Source organism: Varanus komodoensis, unplaced genomic scaffold (genome assembly GCF_004798865.1).
Source record: "Varanus komodoensis strain SLA01 unplaced genomic scaffold, ASM479886v1 scaffold11, whole genome shotgun sequence".
Classification (NCBI taxonomy): domain Eukaryota; kingdom Metazoa; phylum Chordata; class Lepidosauria; order Squamata; family Varanidae; genus Varanus; species Varanus komodoensis.
In genome coordinates, this window is record NW_025335317.1 from 12140898 (window position 1) to 12163937 (window position 23040).

The following is a 23040-nucleotide window of genomic DNA, read 5'->3' on the forward strand; positions in this document are numbered from 1 at the left end:
ACGGATGCTGCCACATGGTCACAGCAGCCCCGGGGCTGGCATCGAGGCCAGCTCTGCAGCTGAAAGCCCGGCTTAGCCCTGGCTCAAATTAAACCCCCTCCAAGCCCATGTTGCTCGTTTGCCTGCAGCACAGCCTCTGCACCCCTTGCTCGTCTTGAGCGGCAGCACCGAACAGTTCTCTGGAGCAGGGCTGCGAGGATCTCCCTCCCTGGCTGAAAGCATCCACACACGTCCTTGAGTGAGCACTGCAGCAGATCTTTAAAGCCTACAATCTGGACGCTTTCCAAAAAGCCCCCCTCCCTTTCCTCAGCATCCTCGCCGTCAGCCCTCCCTCCCCCCCTCCACTCCTCTCCTCTCTCTAAAACCTTCCCAGCCAAATCCATATCATTAATATTTCAGTGTGCATCAGCCACTTGCAGGCATTGGCTACGCTGCAGACGCAGCTCATCCATAAGAGCTGGTAAAGAGGGTACAGTCCACCAGACGCCGCTTTCCTTGAGCAGAGAGGAATTAAGAGCAAGAGGCTCCGGGGGAGAAAGCGGGAAGCCCGCTGGTGCTGCAGGGGGAACACACAGCATCCTCTGAGCATCCCACCAAGAGCCTCTCTCTGCAAGGTGCCCGAGGCGAGAGCGAGCCAGCATGGACGTCTTTAAGAAAGGGTTCTCCATTGCGAAGGAGGGTGTGGTGGCTGCTGCGGAAAAGACCAAGCAAGGAGTGACCGAGGCTGCAGAGAAGACCAAGGAAGGGGTGATGTATGTAGGTAGGTAAGCGCTCGCTTCCCCGGGGGGCTCGGCGGAGGCAGGAGAGCGGTCGGCAAATCCACCTTTGCAGGATGACCTTGGGAAAAGTTGCCTGGTCTTTCTACCCCGGAGGTGGACACGGTGGCTTAGGCAGCAGGGCCAGCCATGCAGGACAGATTATACAGGGATGGACAGAGCCATCGCCAGCCCTTCCTTAGGGAGAAATCCAGGCTTCTGATCCGCAGGCATCCCGTTTGCTTGCAAGTGTGGCCCGCTGGACTTCCAGGACCCCTTTCTCAGGAAGCACGCAGGCGGTTGGGGTGCAGGGAAGGCTCAGGACCTGAGCCGAGCCATTTGTGTCCCTGATTCAGATGCCTGCAGGAGTGGGGAAGCGAACTTTCCCCTGCTGCATCGCCCCACCGCAGGGACCAGGGGGCCACCCTGAGTGGGGTTGTGGCCCCAGGCCTGGCTGACCCTTTCAGGTCTGCATGCCGGGCACGCTCCCTCTAGCTCTCACAGAGTCGCACTGGCAAAGATCGGGGGGGGGGGGATCGAGTGTTTCTTGCGCTGGGGACGTTTTTCATGGTGCTTGTCAGCCCTGCCTTGTTCTTGCACTCACTGTTTTTGCTTCCTGGGGGGTTTAAGAGAGGCCACCCTCTCTTAGGACTGGTCTGACTTCTCAGTTGAGAACCATGGAAGGGGATTCCACCCTGTGGTTTGCACTTTCCATCAGCCCTTCCAGGAAAATGGGAAAGTTGCCCTGAAGCTGGATATCTGGTAGAGAAGCATTTGCAAACAGTCTGTTATAGCAGAAATGTGACTCTCTTTTTTTTTGGCAACTGCTGATGAATGCGGTCCTTTACCCACTTACCAATGACCACAGTGCACCTACTTCGGAGCAGACTAGGGCCTTGCTGTCCCCATCGCCTTCCAGATCTTTGGTTGCCAGCCAACTTGGCCACTAGTGCAGAATGCAAGCAGCCATAGTCCAAAATGTGCGGCGGGCACCAGGGTGAGCGGCTTATTCAGAAGGGGAGTTGCGTTATGCCCTGTAATGGCAAATGAGCTGTGGCTTTCCGTAGACGCATTCACACATGCCCAAGTGGGTGCCATTAGCACTCCATCATCCGCCCATCTTTGCTCACAGAATCAGTCTTTTGAAAGTGCTGGAACCTCGTAAAAGCCTCCTCAGAGCAAATTTGCCAAGCTCTTTGCCTCAGTTGGGAAGCCAGCCAGGAACAAAGTGGAGCAGTTTCCTTCTCAATTCCGACCAGCAAAAGCGAAATTAAGTTTATCTGGCTTGTAAGCAACCTTTCAAAGCTGCAGCATCTTCTCCGGGGACCTCATGGAACAGTTTTAAATCACATGAGAAGCTGAGCCACTTCTGTTCCCAGAGTCTGGGGTTCCTCTTTCGCTCCAGTGCAGGCGTCTCCAACCCGCAGGAGCCTGTGGGTTGCAAAAGAAGCAAACAGAAGATTCAGCCAGCCAAAGAAAATTCAGTCCAATAGGCTTAATTTTCTCCATGTAGCCATCCTTCTTCAGCGCTGTTCTTCTCCTCCAGCCGCCTCCTCTCTCCCATAGAGGGCAGGGCTGCACATTGCTGTGGCAAACACATTTGCCTGGGAATGGCAGCACAGGGAGAGAAGAGTCCCGTGGGCAGGATCTGTGGGCAGACAGAGCCCAGTCCTTCCCCATCCAGGAAGCCTGCTCTGCAGCCTCCTCCTGCCCCACTGCCGGTTTATTTCTCCCCCGTCTGGGAGGGGGAATGCAGTGCAGGTTGAGCATGCCACAGATGTCCCCTCTGCCTTGCCATGAGCCTGCAGGATGTGGCTTTGCACCCACCCTGTTTTGCCAGGCTCAGGGCTGCCTAGCAGACCAAGGAGAAGAAGCCCAGGACCTTGGAAGTTCTCGGAGCAGAGCGCAGGCAGCCAGCAAACGGTTCAGGCAGGGAGATCCCACAGCCTGCAAGATTCGGGCAAGAAGTGCAGCCACTGGCGGCCTGGAAGCCTTCGCACGAGGTTCAGCCCAGTAGAAAGCAAAGAAGGGCAGCAGCAGAGCAGGGAACAAGCACTGCTGTTTTAAGGCAGAGGCTGTCAGAGCCCCACCCAAGATCCTGCCGCAGTTTGTGAGGGGCTTCTGGAAGGGGTCTCCTCTTGAGCTGTCTCCTTGCTCTGCGGTGGCCAAGCACTTCTGAGCTCAAGGAGTCTGGCCCACCTCTTTGGGCTGTGTCACTCCCAGGGACTTGGGCGTCTTTCTTCTTCTGACTTTTAAGTGGATTGTCCTCCTCCTGAGAGTGGAGGTCCTGGGTGGACATTCCTGAAGGTCCAGGCTTCTCCTGGCCTTCTGATACAAGTAGGTCTTGTATCTGGGGAGCTTCCAGAGACCCTGAAACCCCAAAGTTGCCTGTTTTGTTATGCAGGGACCAGCTTAGAGAATCCATATTGACAGAAAATACTTTCTTGCATTCCATTCCATTCTGTCTTTGCATCAGGTACTTTGCCTTCTTGATCTTAAACCTCTGTAGCAAAACCTCTCTAGGAAAGTTTGCACGCTGCCTTTGGGTGATGTATTTTGGACTGGGAAGGTTTCCTTTTAAATTGAGCTGTGGGGAGCAAATCAAACATTTCAGGACCAAAAAGGGGCTAACCCAAGGAGAATGTACCAAGGGCTTCGAGAGAGATTGAAAACACACCAGGAAGTTTGAATCGGGTCAGTAGTTCCGATCTGCCAGAGCAGAGCAGGCATCCTCCACTCTTCCCCTCCCCTCTTCCTCTCATACACAGTCATCTGCCGTGAGTCTGCATTTTTCCAGCTCAGCCATGATGAATGCCTCCCTCTGGGCAAGACAGCCTCTGAGCAGCCGCAGTGGGGCCTTCTCCCCCACCATGTGTCTGAAACGAGCCCCAGTTCTGTTTCCGCAACTGCTTTTGCCTCATCCAAATGCCAGCGGTTGTCCTGCTCTTTCCCTGCATCGCCTCTCTCTCCAGCTCGGGAGCTCGGAAGGGAGTTAACACACCCATGTGCCCCTTGGTCACACCCCTACAGTGACAAAGCACCATGGCATCTTCAGTGGTTGTGTAACAGAGGGCAGGTGCAGCGGGCACGATTCTCCCCTGCGAGGAAGCCGCTCGCACCCAAGCGCTCTCTTCTGTGCCGTGCTCAGAGGCAAAGGCAGTGTTGGTCCCTCGGGACTCTCCTCTTCTTCTGCTCACAACAATGCCCTGCATTTGGACCCGGGGCACCTTTCAGGGAAGGAAAGGAAGGGATGGCCTTCCACTGGCTGTCAGACCACTGGGGCACATTTAACTGGTTTCCAGTTTAAGGGAGGGACCCCACGGTACGCAGGGAGCAGTGATGCGCACTATAAATAGAACTTGCTGAAAGGGCGGCTTCCAGGGAAGGGGTGCTGATGCCGCTAGTTTCTGCTTGCACCGTATCAGTAGAGAGCAGGCGCTGCTGGGGCCTTCCCTGAATCTCGCCCTCAAGGAGGGCAGCCCTGCCTTTCATGCCACACTCTTGCTGCCCACCCCGTGCCAGCAGGTTCGGGAGCGTTCAGGCACAGCATGGGTCTGGACCTGGCTTTCTGATGTCGTGGGAGACCTGAAGGGCTGGGTCTGGTGTCCAGGTTGTGGGTGATGCACCTTCCTGCTTGCTCATTGGTTCCACCGCTGTGAGCAATACAGTGTACCAGCTGCACAGCCATGGCTAGCCAAGCTTAGTTTGGGTGGATCGCGACATACTTGCAAGGTCACCGAGCAAATGTCTTCTATCAGTTTCTCTCTGATTCTGTCTCAAATAGCCAAGTACTGGCTGTGAAGTAGCCCTGTGAGTTCTCTGCACATGCTTGCGTGCACACACGCTCGTGTACACAGACTTGCACACAGACTTGCACAGAGAGCGGTCTGACAAGAGAAATGCAGATGGCCAAAGGTATCCAGTTGGGTATGTTTTTTCCCCCCCGATTTATATCCTGCCTTTTTCCTACCAAGGGCTCAAGGCAGCTTACATCATTCTCCTCCTCCATCTTATCCCCACAACAACCACCCTGTGAGGTAGGTTGGGCTGAGAGTCTGTGACTGGCCCAACGTCACCCAGTTGGCTCCATGGCTGAGCGGGGACTAGAACCTGGATCACCTGAGTCCCAGTCCCAGGCTCTTAACCACTACGCCACACTGGCTCTCCACAGTTTTGCAGCTGGGCCTGATGGAACTTCTTAATGCCACCACAGGGAAGAGTCTTTCCTGCTTTGAGATGCCAACAAACTGGTCCCTCAACCTAGCACTGAATTATGCAGTTCATTAGGAGCTTTTCTTTGCATTGAAAGGATTTCTTGACTGTTCCTGTTGATTAGGCAGAAGGTTCAACGGTGCTGAGTCACTACGGAGATCAGAGCAGCGGCTAGTTTTGAAGGGCTACCTGCAGCAGCTTTGCCTGTCTCCTTTCGGTCTTGTGTCTTTTTTACTAGAACGCAAAGTGCCGCCAAGCAGAGCCCCATGCAAAAATCACAGAATTTAAAAAGAGGCACCTCTGAGCACATTTTGAGCCTATGAATTCATTTCCAGAGCTGAGCTAAACCCACAAGGCGCTTTCACACAAAATCTTGTTCCAGCTTGCCCTAAGCTTCCTTCATTTCGGTCGCCTAAATCATTTTGCCCTCGCTAAACAATTTGGAGTCACAAACCATCCAGAGATGTACTGGTAGATCCCAAATGAGCTTCTGTTGGCCCCAATCCAGCACTCTGCCATGCTAATGAGATAAGTTTCCACTTTGCACAGTTAAACACACACACATTTGGTTGCGCTGGAGTCTGGCTTCTGAGGTGGTCTTGGCTTCTTTTGCTGAGTCTTGTCCCCCAGTCGACTCAGCAAGTCGACTCCCCGGTGGCGGGGAGAATCCATCCATGCAAGCAACTTCTCTGCTCAGCAGCTGTGTTTTGCCGCTGCTGTCATGCACCGTGACTTCACAACTGGTGACATGTTGGGCCGAGCGTTTTCCTAGCCGGGGAACAGACAGCAGAGTCTAAGGAATCAGTTAAGAGATGGTAACCCACAGGGTAGTTTTAATGTGTTGAAGCAAGAACGAACTAACACAGAGAGCGGGAATGGCTTCGGAGGAGCTGGATGCACAGTGCCAAAGAGCTGGGGCAAAGTGTAGTCCTGCTTTAATTTCACCTTTAATTTTACCTGAAATCATTAGGAGTCCTTAGACGGAGATCGAACAAGGCAAAGAAATGCATCATCAAAACAGAGGACAAAAGGTGGGATGCGGATTTATGCTTGCACATTTCTAGGTATAGAAATGCTGTACAGATGAAGTATATTTTTTCCACTGGGGGAAGCGGGAAACCAGGTGAATGGGCCTGTTGCTTCAGTCTGTCTCCCAAGCGATGCACAACTTCAAGGTCCCTTTTCTTAAGTTGTTTCCGCCTGAATTTGACCACACTGCCCTTCAAACTGGGGATGTGCGCAAGTAGAGAAATATTTTCTACATGGCCACCCTACAAACGACCCTTGATCAGCGCCAACCCTCATGGCAATGTGATGATAACTCAGAGCAGCCTTACAGGGTTGTTGTTAGCCTTTCTGAGATAATAATCAGTACAGTAGAAAAACTCAGGATTATTCTGTGCCACTTAAATGGAAGCCCAAAGCTGTGAACACCCCAGGAAAGCAAATTAAGAAAGGGCAAATGCTTTGAGCAGCCAGTTCTCTGTTGCTTTCTTTAACTTCGGTTGGTCTGTTTTACTTGGATTATTTTGGGATTATTTTATGCTTCTTTTATGGATTTACTGGAGAGGTAGCTTATTTCAATGTGTCTATTATTTTACAGTGTTTTAAATCGATTATTGTAAGTCACCTTCAGAATGTGTCGGAAGGTAAAGAAAGCGCCACCCATTTATCCATCCAAAATAATGCTTAGTACCTTCCCCAGCAACCTTGTTACCTGCAGTCTCTGAGAGCTTCTTGCTCATTCATTCTACTAAAGCTGTTTTTCTTCCCAGCATTTCCCTTTCATACAAGATTGTAGCTGTATTCTCAATTGCCAGTATCTGCACTTTTAATAGTGCAAGGCCATCTCTCCCTACCTGGTGCCTGTGCTGCATTACAACTACCATCATGCAGCTGGGGATGGTGGGAATTGTATTCCCACACATTGGGAGGGTACCAAGATAGGGAAGACTGCTGTAAAGAAAGAAGAAACTCAGTGACTGAAGCTTCTTCCTTCAGGCTTCCGATATACTCACACCCTTCCCAGAACCACTGAACTAGGAGCCATCCAAGTTTCTATACTTCCAATGAGATGCTTCTGTCAGCTACAGTTGTCCAGTGTCACAGGAGCACAGTTTTCTCCATCTAGAATGCTCATGGGCTGAATATGCTCTAGCTTGTTAAGGTGCAGGTATGGGGACAAGAAGAAGTTCCAGTGTACTTTCCTGCCTGACCAGCTGCCCTTAGTGAGCCTCTGGACATATTAACACTGGGCTTTCCACATGCTAATTATTCCATATTGAACAAGAAATAACATTATTTAACAGTATTAACGGTGGGATGCAGGTGGTGCAGTGGTTTAAACTGCTGTGCTGGTTGATTGAAAGGTCGACAGTTCGAATCCACAGACAGGGTGAGCTCCTGTACTCTGTCCCAGCTCCTGCCAACCTTGCAGTTCGAAAGCATGCAAATGCAAGTAGATAAAAAGGCACCACTTCCGTGGGCAGGTAACAGCGTTCCGTGCACTTGGGTGATTAGTCATGCCGGCCACATGGCCACGGAGACTGTCTGTGGACAAGCACTGGCTCCCCTGGCTAGGAAACAGAGATGAGCACTGCCCCCTAGAGTCAGGCATGACTGGACTTCACGTCAAGGGGAAACCTTTACTTTTTACCTTTTTAGTACCTCACATGTTGCACCGCTAGCTGGGTAACAGCCAAAACAATTCTAGCTTTTGTCTCATCCTAGTTACATTATCCAGAGTCCTCTTTAGATACTGAGCTAGCAACCCTAGCTGAAGAAGTTCATGGTCAGATCTGGCAGAAGCAGGAAACAGGAAAATAATGTGCAGGAAGTGGGAGAAGCAAACCATAAACAGGCATGTGGTTGAACTGGCCAGTTGAGGAAGCAATGCCCATAACACCCGCGACTTCTGGATTTCTAAGAGGGAGAAGCCTGAAGAGGACCTCAAAGGCTAGGGAAACTCCGCTTCCTTGAAATTCACAAATCTGCAAGTTGTTGTTTCAAATGGGGAGTTTCATTCTTGATTACTGGCTGGGGGGAAATAGCAGTTGGACCTTACCTAAGTTTGCAAGGCACTTATGTCCCATCGTGGCCCCCCCCCCCCCCGCAGCTGAACTGCAGCTAAAAAGGCCACCATGGAAGGAAGGATGTAAACAGGAAAGCCAGTGTGGCGTAGTGCTTAAGAGCATGGGACTGGGACTCGGGCGATCCGGGTTCTAGTCCCTGCTTGGCCATGGAGCCAACTGGGTGCCTTTGGGCCAGTCACAGACTCTCAGCCCAGCCTACCTAACAGGGTTGTTGTTGTGGGAGGAGGAGAATGATGTAAGCTGCCTTGAGCCCTTTGTAGGAAAAAGGCAGGATATAAACCGAAAACAAACAAAAAACAGGTGAGGACACTTTCTTTCTGTTGTCTCTTCTGAGTGATGCCCAGTCGGGGGGTGGGGGGAGTCAAGAAGGGGCCTTGCTTTTCTTGCTCCTCGCCTGGTGGGCTGCCAGGAAAGGGAAATGCCCTTTTGGCAAAGGTCTCAACTGCCTCCTTGCCGCAGGTTCCCCTTCCACCATTCTGTCCCTTTCGCGTCCAGGCCCCACCTGTGTCTCTCCTTGACACAAGTCAGAGCCAGCCGTTTGCAGAGGTGCCCACTACCTGCCTGCATAAAATCAGGTCCACATCCCCAGAGGGCACATGGGCCACTGGCCCACCCCTGCTGGAACCTGAGAGAACAGACTGCACGGTAGACAGAAGGCTGTGCTGGATATGAAGAGCAAGCATAACGCATGACTTGGATCGCAAGATGGAGGGTGGTGCATGGGCGGAGGGCCAGATGTCTCCGATTTTGGAACAACCCAGTGCAGGAGGTCAGGAGAAATGCCACCTCAGAAAGCAGATAGCCACGTTTCCTAGTCATCCATCGCTTCTGGGCTGGCGCCAACTCTGGGGGGCAGCCGGGGACCTCAGCAAAGTGCCTTTCGCAGCCTCTCCTCCCAAACCGTGAGGCCCAAGGAGCTGACAGGACGGTGGCACTGCCAGCTGAGCACCCAGTGTCTTGGGGCCACCATTTTAATTTCCCACAGTTCTCCGGAGCAATGTCAGATCAGATGCACACTGGGAAATGGGCGTGGGGGACAGCTCCCAGACCTGGCTGCCCAGTGAGCTCCAGTAGGGGACTGGGAGCCCTGCCAGCTGCCTGAAGAGCTGGCAGGATTTTGCTTGCCTTCTTACCCAAAAAGTCCTCTGCTAGTGGAAAGAACGCTGAGCTTGCTTTCTGTTGCCACGTTGTGGTTAGGACAGGCTGAACTCGCAACCTTAGACAGCAAGCGACGAGCAATGGTTAACCTGCCACAATCCCTTTGGTTTTATTCTGCAACAGCCGCCCTTTGCTGACAAGTTGGATTTCACGCTCTGCATAAGGCAAACCTGGAGGCTGAGTCACCGGGCGCGGCCCTGAATGACTGCAGAAGCCCTGGCCGGCCGGCCGTACCCCAGCGGCTTCCTCCTCGTGTCTTTTGCTTTGCCCTTCTCTGCCTGTCAGCTCAGAAATTAGGTGCACGTGTTTATTGCTAGAGTCATGTCTCCCCACCCCGCCCCTGAGCCTTCCGCAGCAGCAAGGGGGGCTGTGCCTGTTCCCACTACACCTGTTCAGACATGCATATGTCCTGTCAGAGGCACAGCAGTGCAGTAAAGGGTGTGCGACACGCAGAAGCTTGCAATGCCTGCAGCTTCCTGACACAGAAAGTGCAGCAGTCACATCTCTCCTTGGCGCTGCAGCAACAGCTCCGGCTTCTACGTTGCTCTCAGTATTTAATTATTTGATAGTCTTATATAACACTGACCATATCGTAAACGTTTAAGTGGTGTCCAATGTCCATGTGTCAGGTGCTAAGGGCACAGGGCTGAGGCAGCAAAAATTAAAAGTGTGACAACCCTGTTTATAGAACGTACAAGAGATAGTCGCAATTAACTTCATTTCTCAGCCTCTGCCATGCTTTTGCTAATTAAACTAGTTTGTTCCTTTGATTAGTTTTTCTTTAGTGGCCCAGATCCTGTGTTTTTAATAGTGGTTCTGACACATGAACATTAATTAGCAGGTAAGCTCTTTCTGGGATAGAGAAAAGTGCAAGGAAAATCGTCATTTGAGTGATTTCGGTGCTGTTAAAGGTAGAGGCCAGGAAAAAAAGCGGTAACTCCTCAGCAGAGGACATGTGGTTTGCAAACGCAGAACAGTTTTAAAAGGGAACATTTTGTTTTCATGAGCAGCTGTAAGGTTAAAAGGAGCTTAAAACAGGCTTCTGTTTTAAAAAATAAGGCTTGGTGTTATTTAGAGTAACCTTGATTTAAGACAGAGCTATTCATAGGACAGTGCAGTCAGTGGCTTTCCTGATAGCTTGTCGCTCTGTTACTGACCTGTGTATTGCCTCTGTCTGGGCACTGCAGAGAGCTACATAGACCACTGCTTATCTGGCCATAATCCACGGCTTAATTTTCTGTGGTGGCTGAAGGTTAAGTGTGGTGAATGCCCAAGTTAACTTTGCTGCCCCCTCAAACAGGATCTGAGGATGTGTCCAAGTTCAAACAAGGTTTTCAAGCCATCCGTCAGACAGGCAAGGACTTGGCTTGCCTGCCTCTTTGTTATTCCTGCAGTGTCTCTCTCTTTACCTTCCAAAGGTGTGGCGAGGGATTTAGTTTCCTGGGAACCAGCCAGTGCGAAGCACCCATGACAACTTCGCCTCATCAGCTGTTTTGAAGCAACATCATGAGTCCACTCTTCTTGTCAACAAGCCAGAGAGATGCCCTGGCCAAATTTTTTACTTTGAGGTTCAGCTTCCAGAAAAAAGAAAAAGGGCAAGATGACTTTGGTGTGATAAATGCTGAGAAATGCGTCCCCTCCAGTCCTGACATGCATTAGAATGAGGTGCTCCTCTAAGCCTTTGTTAAAACAGAAAATCGAGCCAATCTGTAGCAGAAAAACTCTCTATTAGGCAGTTGCTTGTTCTGTATTGGGCTATGTTGTGGGTGGCATAAGCAATGCACTCCATATTCTTAAGTTGGAGAAAAGGGACTTTCCTCTGTGCTTGAGCTCTTCTGAAGAAGTAGGTTTAACCAACACCAGCGATTGCAGAAGAGAGGACTGACGCTGTCAGAGCTTCCCTTGGAAACATCAGGTGTCTTTCCTGACATAGAAAAGCTGTGTGCTCATGGAGCATTCCTCGGTCATAAAGAGGGAAGTAGCAACCCATCCATTTAATACAGAATGTAAACCGCAACCATCACGATGCACCAGGTGGCAAACACTTACCTAATCCGCTTGTGTCGATGTTGATTTACAACAGGCACAGACTTCATCTTGTGTCAAAACAAAAGGCGAGTTAGAGGCACGGTACATCTTGGGTCATCACAGATAGGTATGATTTACTACACCTGCTCACGGATGTGTACTAACTGCCTTCTCAGCAAATGCACATGGTTGACTTTTCCACCAGTCCCAGTTAACCAGAAAATATTCCACGCCTGAATATCTTCTGTTTCTACACTGGTTCAATTGGGGCTATATCCCTTCCATGCAATCTGAAAGCCCCTTATATGTAGTCTATGGATAAACGGGAGATCTCTCATTTCAGCTGCCTTCCTGTCCAGGAAACGCACATACTGTATTTGCAAGAGATACGAGCCTCTGTCCATCAGGTCCATGCATCTTTGGAACTCTGGAAAATCCAGCTGTATGGCAATAACAAAAAATGGGGGGTGGGATCCAGGGATGGATTCAAGGCACCTGCTCAGTAGAACATATTTGAAAACTGTTCTTGCTCATGGCACACCTTGCTCTGGCCCAGGCTGCATGATCACGGTTGGGGAAATAGCTCATGGCTTATTTCCCCTGCCATATTCGCTGGTTGCAAACCAAGGGTGTGCGCACATAATTAAGAACGTAAGAAAAACCATGCTGGGTCAAGGCCCATCCGGTCCAGTGCTCCATACACACGATGGCAAACCAGCTGCTGCGGGATCCCTCAAGCAGGACGGGCGCAAGACCTCGCTCCCCCACAAGCTCCTCGGGAACTGGGCTGCGCAGACATGCCACCCCTGGCAAGGGAGGTAGCGCATAACCAGCAAGGCTAGTAGCCGCTGGGAGCTCCCCTCACCCCCGCATGCGTCATCCTTGGCAATGCAGCTTGCTGTGTGGTGTGACTGAACACGCATGGGGAAGAAGTCACCCGGAGACCGGGGTTGTTGGGAGGTTCTGGCTGGCTTGTTGCCTGGCAGGCTCAGCCCAGTGCAACAACCCGTGCTGCCCATGGTAAGTTCACTCATGTGCCTGGCATGCGCACCAGCAACCCTGGCTGCTGCCGCTGGGGCTTTTTGGCCACCTGCAGTCATGTGAACCAGGCCCCCGATGTGAAACTCAGCTCCACTGGCGGCGTCTCTGAGGAGCGGCTGCTTGAGAAACGCAAGTCTGAGCCTGGCCCTGCCCCTCCGCAGGATTCAGAACTAGTCTGAGGGTGGCCATGGGACCTGGGGCAACTTGATGTTAGAAGGGCTTTCAGGCATAACCATCTCCGTTTGACGGGCTCTCTGCTCCAAATCTGCTTCAAGAACCATCAGAAGGGATGCTGGGAGTTGAAACTGTCCGTCCACCTGGATAGAAGAAGATCAGAAATGCAGGTCATTGGCAACACACTTCCTCACTGTGGGAAGATGTAATAGATTTCGATTTACTTTATACTAATTCTAAAGGCATTTTTATTGGCCTGTGTGCACGGGCAGGCGCAAATCTGGTGCCTTTTCCACCCTCCTTTTTGGCAACGCATAACTGGCCACAGTAAGGAGTATGGCTCCACGAATTTGAGCCTTATGCATCCTGTCTAGCTACAGCGTGGCCTCTGGCTGCTCCTGCAGTTCAGTCCTGGTCCCATTATTTACTGCCTTCTTTTTCCTAAATTATGCCATTTCAGGTAGAAGATCCTGCTGCTTTCTGCCAGTCCAAAGGACAAGCGCCTCCTCCAGGAGACACTGAAACACACATGGGCCATTGGCCATTTCCCCACACGCCCCACTGCTCAGGTTTCACGTGCGGCCACCCGCGCATCCCGCCATTTGCACTGGCCCACACTCACGGCGCGTGTCGGCAGCTCATGGAAAGCCTGTGGGGTCTGAGCATGCCCCTATTTCTGGAAGTCAGATGGATGTTCCAAAGCTGGAGGATTCTGGTTTGCTCTCTACGTTTCGCTCCTGGAAAAACAGACTTGCCCTTCCTTTCCCCCTTCTAAGCAAAGCGAAAGATGCATTTGAAAATGCTATTTTTGGCTTTGTTTGGTTTTGTGTGTTTGAGTGGGATGCCAAAGATGCCACTTATCTAAAGGGCCACCTTTTCTTGGATGCGAGATGTTTTGGTTTGCTCTGCTCTGCTCATCTCTGTGCCTCTGATACACTGTCATGATACCATGGATGCAAATAGATGGTGCTGCTGTTGTTGTTAACCTCTATGCCATCAAACCTGGTAGACTATTTATTTTCATTTTTACAGGGGCCAAAACCAAAGAAGGTGTTGTGCAGAGTGTCACTTCAGGTAAGAGCATACAAATTCCCTCGGCATGAACGGGTTAAGGGCTTCCAATTTAGGCCCTGACTCACTTCCATGAATGGGACCTCATAAGGCTTCTTGCACCTGCAAAGAGAGGACTCGCAGAACAGTAGAGTTGGAGGGACCTAGAAGGCCATCAGGTCCAACCTCCTGCTAGTGCAGGACACCAAGTTACACCATCTCACTCGTGTTACATCCTGAGTATGTACGTCTGGCTTATTTCCCGACAATAGCACCCCCAATCCTGGCAGAAAGCGCTTCTCCATTTTCAAGGCAGTTGTTACTCTGAAAAATAGTTGCACAACATCTGGGATGGTGAGTGTATGGATGCATCTGGACAAGCATTGTACTTTTGATGAAAGCACAAGGCCCGATAATTTTTGCAAGGACAATTCTTAATGTATGGCACCTGGAGGATGATGTACCGGGAACAAAAGCCTTCCAGGGCTCCTAGAAGAACTTAACCCAGTTTGAAGGATTATGACTGTGCTGTGGAGAGTGGGAGGAACTCAGGATTGATTCTCAGTTCTTACTTCTCCCATCTTGCAAGTCAACTAGACAGTGGATTTTGGCTGTCTGCCTGCACTGCTTCCAACAGGAAGGCAAGGTGGCTGGAATGCCTCATATCCTGGATTCCCTAATCGCTGCCCTTCCTGCCCCATTGCTTACATCTTTCCCCTTTCTCTGAGATTGTGCCTTCAACCATTAAGAAGCAGCTTTCTGCGAAAGGGAGAGGGTCCTGGGTGTGAGTCCCCATCTCTGAGAGCAGAGCTCTTTGCTGACCTTGGGTCTGGGGGTTCAAATAATTCTCTATTCCCCTATATGTTAAGGGTTCTAGGATCACACTGACCGGGAATGGGGAAGCCATGCCTTGGTTCAAGCTTCCTAGAAGCCGTTGAAGGTCTTGGTTCCTAAAGCAGCTAGAAGCAACTTTACCTCAGAACCCCTGTGGTAGCCATGTCCTTGCCTCAGCCTTCAGGCAAAGAGAAGTGCCGCCATTGGTCAACCATTGGACCAGAACTCCCATCACCTAGGAGCTTTGGCCACACTGGCTGGACCTGTGGAAGTTGTTGTCCAAAATATCTGAAGGGCACCGGGGTGGGGAAAGTTGGCTCAGTCACTGCTAGACAATCCTGCTGCCTTGGTGCTGGGAACAGCAGAACTAAGCCAATGGCTGCCCGCTGAGGTGTTTTAAAGATTGTGTTATTTAAGATTCTGTTGTTAAGGGATAAAATGATACTGGACCTGAGATTTCACATTAAAGAATGATGCGATCAACTCAAGACTGAACTATGCTGGAGGGCTTGCGTTACACATTTGAATGGAGCCACCATTAAAGAAAAATAAAGAAATCCTTGTACATAGAAAACATTTGTGTTGGTGGGAAGAGTCCTAGAACAGCTTTATCCTCAATGGTCAGTTTTCTATGCGCGGGGTTATTCGTTTATATGTTTCTCCACCAACAGTGGTACAATTCAGAAACTGGGCTTATTACCTCAGTGATAACTAGGCCCTGAAGCCATCAAAAATTATCCTGTTGTACTCACGTCAAGGGATACTCCAGGGAGTTCTTGCAATGGAAACGTTGTTATACCGCACAAGTGAAAAGGGGTTCACCACAACTCATCAGTTTGACTTATTTCTGTTTAATTTATAGTTGCCGAAAAGACCAAAGAGCAGGCCAACCTGGTGGGTGAATCTGTGGTGGCCAGTGTGAACACGGTGGCAAAGCAGACGGTAGAAGGAGCAGAAACCATTGTAACTACCACTGGGGTTGTAAAAAAGGTAGGTGGGTCCATTCAGCATTGCCCTAACTTGAGGCGGGAGCCATGGTTTCCCTCAGGAAATATTGGTTCCCGATACTTATATTCACTATGCGAATATGGCGGATGGGCATTTCCAGGGGACATCAGCAGACGCTTAACTTTCCTCCCTGCCATCTTCGCCCCATTCCCATCCCCTGTGGCCATCTCCCCCCTCAGGTCAGATCTATTTCTGGTCTCAGAGCTCAGGTGATGAGCAAATGTTCTAGAGAGCACAGGAGAGGAGCTGGAGGGTGGGCACCATGGAGGCACCCCCATGATTGGAGAGGGCTTGCCTGCATGCACCATTGGTGAGGCATTTCGGCAGGACTCCCGTGTCCATCCTGCGTGAGGTATCCTGCGGGCAGCCAGTTTGCCACTGTGGGAACCGAGTGCCGGACTGGATGGAGGACTGGCTGGATGCAGTATGGCTTCTCTTCTCTTACGTTCTCAAACTCCCACAAGTGGGGCTTCAGGCACACCCAATAAATGCCTCCGGCAGAGATGTCAAACTAGTGCAGTTCCTAGCATGCATCCCTTAGGAAAATCCCGGAGACAAGTAAGTGCAAAGAGTACTCTGTACTTTCTGGCTGAGGTGAGAAAATCCTGAACTCAATTTTGAGCATCTCCAGAACTTGGGCAGAGGGAAAACACAATCTCTTTGCAAGGACCGATTTTCTCCTGTTACCTGTGGGGTGAAATTCATTTTACCACCCTATGAATGCCTCCTCAGATCACCACTAGCAGGTAAATAAGAATCAGAAAAATGCTCTGCTTAGCTTATGACATGTGGTTCTAGCCTTAAATTAAAACATGAAATTGTCTCTTCTTGGTTGCAATCTGCCACATGCTTACTTGGAATTATTTTTTACTGGAAAAATGCACTTCGCTCTGACTGATCCTTGAAGTACTATGCTTAGCTTCCGGATGGAGTGCAGCTGGCCCCAGGAAGCAAAAGGCATGGTGTAGCTATTTTGTCTTATCTTATTTAATAGATATTTTCCTGATAAGGAAAAAAGTCAAGCTTTTATATTTTCATAAATGTTTTCCTGTGGATCCCTGTACTATAGCAAGATGGGTGGACATATCTCCAGCTTATTATGAAATGCATGGAGTTTGTTCATGTTTGCTCTTCATTATGGTTCTGATGCAAGGCACAGCTGCTGTCCGTGACCTTTTCCTCTAGGCAGGACAAATTTTCAGAAGAACATCTTTGAAGAAACCCACCTAAAACACTTTTTCTATCTTTAAGACTTTCCTTCTCCATCTTAAACTGCTAAGTGCCACAGTCCTGATGCAACAGAATGAAAAGGAAGGTACAAGTTCTACTTTTAAAATTAGGGACAATGTGACAGAGAGCAATCCATAAAAATGCCGTGTCTGAAGCAGAGCAGGTACCCAAAGAATGTATTAGCTTTTGCAGTGTCTTTAACTCTACATTCTGTTTCGGAGGTTTGCAATGGAAACTCATGACACCAATGGCCGTGAGGCCTTGAATCCATCCTAACCTGCAGTCAGAAGAGCATGAGAGCTATCCCTGGTGCAGAATCCTCCAGAAAGGCTTCAGTACTTTGGACAGCTCCTTAAAATTCAGACTAAAACACAGAGTGGATGCATTGCCCCACTGACATTGGAGTCTCCAGCTTCCGCAGGTATTCTCAACACATCCGTTGAACAGTGTTCAGTGTACTAGTGGAGGATTCTTACCTAAGCAAACAGCCAATTAGACATAGCTTCTTATAAGAAGAGTCCTGCAAGGTCAGAGCAAAGGCTTGTCTAGGCAGTATCCTGTTGCCCACAGTAACCAAGTGGATGCTCTTGGGAAGCTGGTACGCGGGACAATATCTCAGCAAACCCCTTTTCACAGCTCCTGCAACAGATGCTCGGAGGCAATGTGAGAGCCCACTAGGAGCCACGGGTGTTTTGTCATCTGCCCATTTTTCTAATCCCTGTTTAAAGCCATCCCAATCGGGAGCATCACCACATCTTCCCTTAGCAAATCCCAGAGCTGAACAAGGGCCTTCTGGAAAAATGGCTTCCTAGAGGTCATGTCTGTATGACGTTGTGTTTGTGTTAAAAAAAAGAGTGTGTGGGTAGAGATTTGTTTTAAACTATGCCTTTGCAGTTGGCTGACCCACAAGATTTGAGGCATTTGTGAGGTGTGTGCACTGTTCACTTGTGTTGAGAACACTCAGTCATCTTTGTATACAGCTTCCTGATTATACATCAGTAGAAGCCGCATCTTCCTGCATACAAGAAAGCACCTTCACACATACAAAGGGAAGGTCTGGCTGAGTACAGAGCACTCATGAGATACAATGCAAAGGGCATGTGCTGCAGTTTGGGATTGCACTTTCCAAGCCTGCAAAACCTGTTTCATGGAAGACCACAGTGGGGAAGGGGAAATGAGGGTACGCCCCATTGACAACAATTGAGGGGGGTGTCTTTCCAAGTGGGTTGCTTGGGCCAGAGCTGGGGTTGGCCTTTGGAGTCCCAGCTCTAAGACTGCAGAACCTCAGGGCTGAAACACCAAAGAATCTTGCCTCTGGCTTCTCAGATGGCACCAAGAGGCCATAGGATTGTGCCCTAAGTTGATAGGATGGGACTGTCGTTGTCCCCAGTGCCTGCACCTTCCTTTTTCAGAGTAGCTGATCCACCCCAGCACTGAGTGTCTTAACAGACAGGCAAAACTAGCATCCTCTTGGCTCTTGCTTGGGTGCATTTCAGCTGACCTCCACTTTCACGTTCTTAACTCGGGGCAGGGATCAGCTTTTGCACCTGGATGACACAGCACAAATCCTGCTGCATTGCAGGCAGGGGCCATGTGACTGCCAGCCAATCTCTGCTCAATCTCTAAATGAGCCACGGAGTCTGGACAAATTATCCCAGCCATTAATGCTTTGCCTTCTTTCTCACTTCAATTCCCCTCTGATTTGTTGAGGCTCAGGCAAAAGACCAGGACATCTCAGAAATGAAATACAAGGACACCACATACATTCACCATGAAAAGCAATCAAATGATCAATACAGTCGCCTTGCTAATGTCGCTGTCCTAAGATAAAATTGGCTCAGGTTTTCTTGCAGCCAGAGCAAATAAAGCTACAATCTGTATACTCTCCAGGTAATTTCATTTAGATCCATGATCTGGGCTATGGGAGATATGTAGCTAATTGGATCCAAATGAAGGAGCCATTTCATGTTGACGGCCAAATGAGGAAGGAAGCGTACAAGAGAAAGGCACAAACCGCCCCTGTCTCCAGAACCACAAACACAGAAGCAGCATTCAAAGACCACTTTTGTAGATGACTTTGAAACACTCTAACACGGCAATCCTGTTCCACTGAGGGGTACATGCTATTGAACTTGTTTCTGTGTAGCGAGTACTTCCGAGTAGACGTATATAGGATTACACTGTGAGTCTATTCCATCATGCAATGCGGCTCTTTTTTAAAAGGTAGAGATCACATTTCCATGGTTGTGACATGCCATCAAATCACCTCTGGCTTATGGTGAATGCCCTTCCAAATGCCTTGTCCTTGGCAGCCCTGCCCGACTCGCGGGACTCGGTGCTGCGGCTTCCTTTATGGCACCAGTCCACAGCTGGTCTGTCTCCTCTTCTGCTGTGGCTTTCGCTCGTACCGTTGTCTTCCCCATTGAGCCCTGCCTTCGCATGCTGTGCCTGAGGCACCACAGCCTCCGTTTTGTCATCTTTGCCGCCAACAAAAATTCTGGCTTGATTTTCAAATAATTGGCAGCCGTGGCAGATGCCGTTCACAGGATCAGGGGACCCCTGAGAAGCCTGCTCTAGCGTGCGTTGGCTGCCTGGCACAAACGGAGGCCTCATGCTGCCGTTCCCCCGGCCCTCCTCTCTGCAAGCCCACATAGGATGCTTCCAAACCATCTTGTCTCCTGGTGTGTCTCCACTGAGCCTTCTGTACTTCGATTGACCACGTCCTCCTTGAACAGGCGCTGCTAGTCTTTTGGCACCTCACTGGAAGGAAAGCACTGGTCCTATGTTGTGTTTAGGCTGGAGTGCCTTTCAGGCCCTGTGACTGTATGCTGGACTTGTCGCTCTTTGGGTTTCTGCCTCCTTCCCTGGGTGCCCTTTAGTTAAATCCCTGTGAGGTCGATAGGAATGCATGGGCCTGGATATCAAGTGCTATGCAGTCTGCCACTTGATGGAGGACCTTGTTCTGATAATGCACCCTAGGAGAAACCCTCTCCTTAGACTGCATCCAGTTGGTATCACTCTGCTACAAGAATGCGCTTTGGTCCAGCAGAAGCTTCCACCAGCAGCATGAGGAAGGAAGGTAATTTCAGAATTCCTCCTCTTGGGCTGCTTCCAATTACTGTTCTAAAAGACCCACTGATGTCAGACTCCAGTAGATCAGAAACCATCCCCTCACCGGAGTAACCCCAATTAGAGATAACGCACTGTATGTATTTATCCCAAAGAACAAAGGCATTATTGGCTCATAAACCATGCGACCCTCTCTAGGCTGCCCCTACCTTGTTTCCTTCCTGAGATGCCACCTCACTGGGCGGTTACTCTAAAGATCACGGCAGTGCCTGCCTTCACTTCTTATGGGGCACCCATGTGCTTCTCTCATCAAATCAACATTCGCCATCGTTTTCCCTCTGCGGCTTCCGTGTGTTGGGAGCCAACCAAATCAGACTAGGAGACCAGAAGAGCAGGACTATCTGCACAGTTTTAGCTCACCTGGATGCTACTGTCCCTGTCATTTTTAAGGGGCAAGGTTCTGATTTGCCCAGTGAAAGTTTGGGAGGGGGAGCTTAGACCCTGCCCCCCCCCCCCCCGGAGCCATGCTTGGTATTCCGCCAAAGGGCTTTAGTTTTGTTTCTCCTCAGCCACCTGTCCAGAGAGTAAATTGCTCTGAAGGTGCTTCTGTTGCAGCTCTCCGATCAGAGGCAGCAGCAGATTGGAGGGAGCCTGAAAAGGGTTTCTCCACCCACCCCCCAGCACTATCCTGCCTGCCCCCCATGAATTCTCCGGGACCGGTGTAGTGAGGATACAGGGCAGAGGGTGGGTAGCCCAGCACTGAAAGGAGAAGTCCCAGGAGAAGCAGCTGGGCAGAGGGAGTCTTAGGGGGCAGCGCCCTGTAGCTGCGGCCCCAAATCTTTGGCAGGGCATCTGCTCCATCCCCCTGCTGTCCACGGGCACTTGCTGAAATAAAGGAACAGGGGCCTGATCCTGCCTGTTGCGCCTGATCGCCTCTGGATCTGCCAATGTGTGCCCATGGGTGCTTCTCCCCTGGCTGCCCCCCACCCCTTCTTGAATCTTTCTGAGTTTTTTTCTGGAATCAAATGCCATCTTCTCCCCTGTTTATACAGTCCTTTCTTCAGATAAGGGTATCCTTAGGAGAAAGGGTCCTTTAAACACACACACACGGAGAGAGAGAGAGAGATTAGTGCTTAGGTAAATTAACACTCATGGATTTGTGCTTGACTTTTGGGGTATTTTTATCTTTCCGGTCAGCCCCACACCACTAGCTTGACTGCCCCAACCCTGAAGCCCAGAGTCATTCTGGGGAAATTCTGCATTCCCTTGACCAGCATTTCTCCTCAGACCACCTTCCCTTTCAAGAAGGAGCGATGGGCTCCCTGTGGCCCACGGGCCCGGCCTTTGCTGCCCCACGTCAGGTGCCGATGCTGAACCAGCGTTCCCGAGGTGCAAATGCACTCATCGCACCATGAGTCTCTCTCGAGCTGCTTGTTGCTGTTGTGTAAAAGGAGACCAGTCCGACCAGTTGGTTAATGCACTGGCTTCAGGCCGGCTAGGGTAGGGGCAATGAATCCGGCAAGCGAGACTTCGGGCATGCAGACAAATTGGAAGATATGTAAAGTTGCAAGTAAGATGGGGAAGTTGCTCGTTGAGTCTGGCCCCCTGCTGAGCCCAGAGTTCCTGTTCTAAGGCAGGCCAAATCGGTCAGGCCATGTAAGGGGCGGGTGGGGGAGAATTGATTGAGGTGGGGGCTTTAAATCCAGGCTGACACTTCTTCATCCTGTAATTGTGTTGGTTCCTGCCGTTCTGGTCTGTGGAGAAAAATTCTCAAGATGCTCATTTCCTGCCTGGTTAAAAATAGCTTGGTGAGTCAGAGAAGAGCAGGCAAGAGGGGAATACATTTCAAGACATGCATTAAAAACAAACGGGAGAAGGTTCTGAAGCCCCCTGCTCATCGTTAGGTCCTAGCTCAGCCTTCCCCAGCCTGGTGCCCTACAGTTCTGTTGGACGACAACGCCCACGGTCATTGGGAATGATGAGGGTTGCAAGCTAGCACAGCTGGTGGGCATCAGTTTGGAGAAAGCTGGCTTATAGGGGCCTAGAAGGCCAACTGGGTGCATCTTTGGCATGTGCTTGCCCCAGTCCTTTATAAAGCAGTAATGTGGGGGTGGGGGGAGTCCTCTTCAGACCAAAAGAGGTTGACCACAGAGTCCATTTAGGATGTCTCTTATCTTCCACAAAATGCAAGTTTACATTGCAATTCAAATTTTGAATCCCAAAGAAATTACTCAGATAACATCTCTGTTGCCCTAAAGAAGCGACACACATGTATTAACTTTTCTCAATGTACATATTTTATTTCTATGCTTGGATATTTGAATTTTTGTTTCCTACAATGGAGACTTTAATTCAAATATACACTACCATAACCAACATCATACTTGCATCTCATACAAAACATATATTACAGGAATTCAGCCCACTGAAGCATTAGGCGGAATACAGGACCTATGTACAGTGTCAAGTCACAACTTTAAATATGGGCAAAACAAACACTCGGCACGATGGCATGTCACAGTAAGGCATCCCGCAAATCACGAAAAAGCAAACAAACAAAATAAAAATCCAGTGGGCGGTTGTGATCACCAGGGGTTGTCCTCTCCTTCCCAGGTGTGGCTAAAGTCAGCTTGCCTCCTCTCCTCCTTGTGATCACAAACACTTTCTGCTTGCTTCCCTTGCTTCCTTGTTTCCCCCACTTGGGTGAACTCTGAGGTGAGGGTTTGTGACAGCCTCTCTGAAATGCCCATGTAGCACATTTTTTAAAACAATGTTTGATGCCCAAAAATTGCAGGGTGATCGCTTGCTTTGCAGCATAGTCCCCCAGTTATGTAGGTTCAAATGACTGTTTGCAGTAGCTCGCAGGTTCTCTACCCTTTCTTGACACTTGAGTCACCTGGAAAATGGGACAAGGGTGGGCCACCCCACTCGTGAGAGCAGAGTTCTGACAGCCCGTCAAAACTCAGGCTTCCTTTTAAAACAAGCTTTTGGAAAGGCCCAGTCAGGTTTCGGACAGGGGTCGTTGCATACGCATATGTAGAGAGCCCTGTTAAGCAAACAAACACACCCTGTTTAGCCCTTTGAAACACTGAACTGAAGCCTGCATTTTGACATCCCCCATCAAAACGAATAGATCCCATAAATGGTGACTCCCGCTTTTCCAGCTTCCTGAGCACAGGGTGCACCGTTGCTCTCCTCTGGGGGAAGTGGGAGCTGGACGAGAGGAGGGGAAGTGCAGTCGGGGGTGGGTAGTGGAAGCCACCGCAACCGAAACACTTCTCCCTCTTGGTTCAGGGACTTGTGATGAGCTGCACAAGTTCTAAATGGTGAACCTGCTGACTGACTGAGGGAAGGGAAGGGAAGGGAAGGGAAGGGAAGGGAAGGGAAGG

The 23040-nt window shown here is 50.1% G+C and overlaps 1 protein-coding gene across 1 annotated transcript in view; it reads left to right on the forward strand.

The window, feature by feature from the left end:
* Window positions 1-589: 589 nt before the first annotated feature.
* The window catches only part of SNCG (synuclein gamma), a 26166-nt gene continuing 3715 nt past the window's right edge, over window positions 590-23040 (forward strand). The window contains exons 1-3 of the mRNA XM_044420062.1: window positions 590-760; window positions 13493-13534; window positions 15207-15334. Coding sequence (XP_044275997.1) covers window positions 640-760; window positions 13493-13534; window positions 15207-15334 — 291 coding nt within the window. The 5' untranslated portion in view covers window positions 590-639. The remainder of the gene's footprint in view (window positions 761-13492; window positions 13535-15206; window positions 15335-23040) is intronic.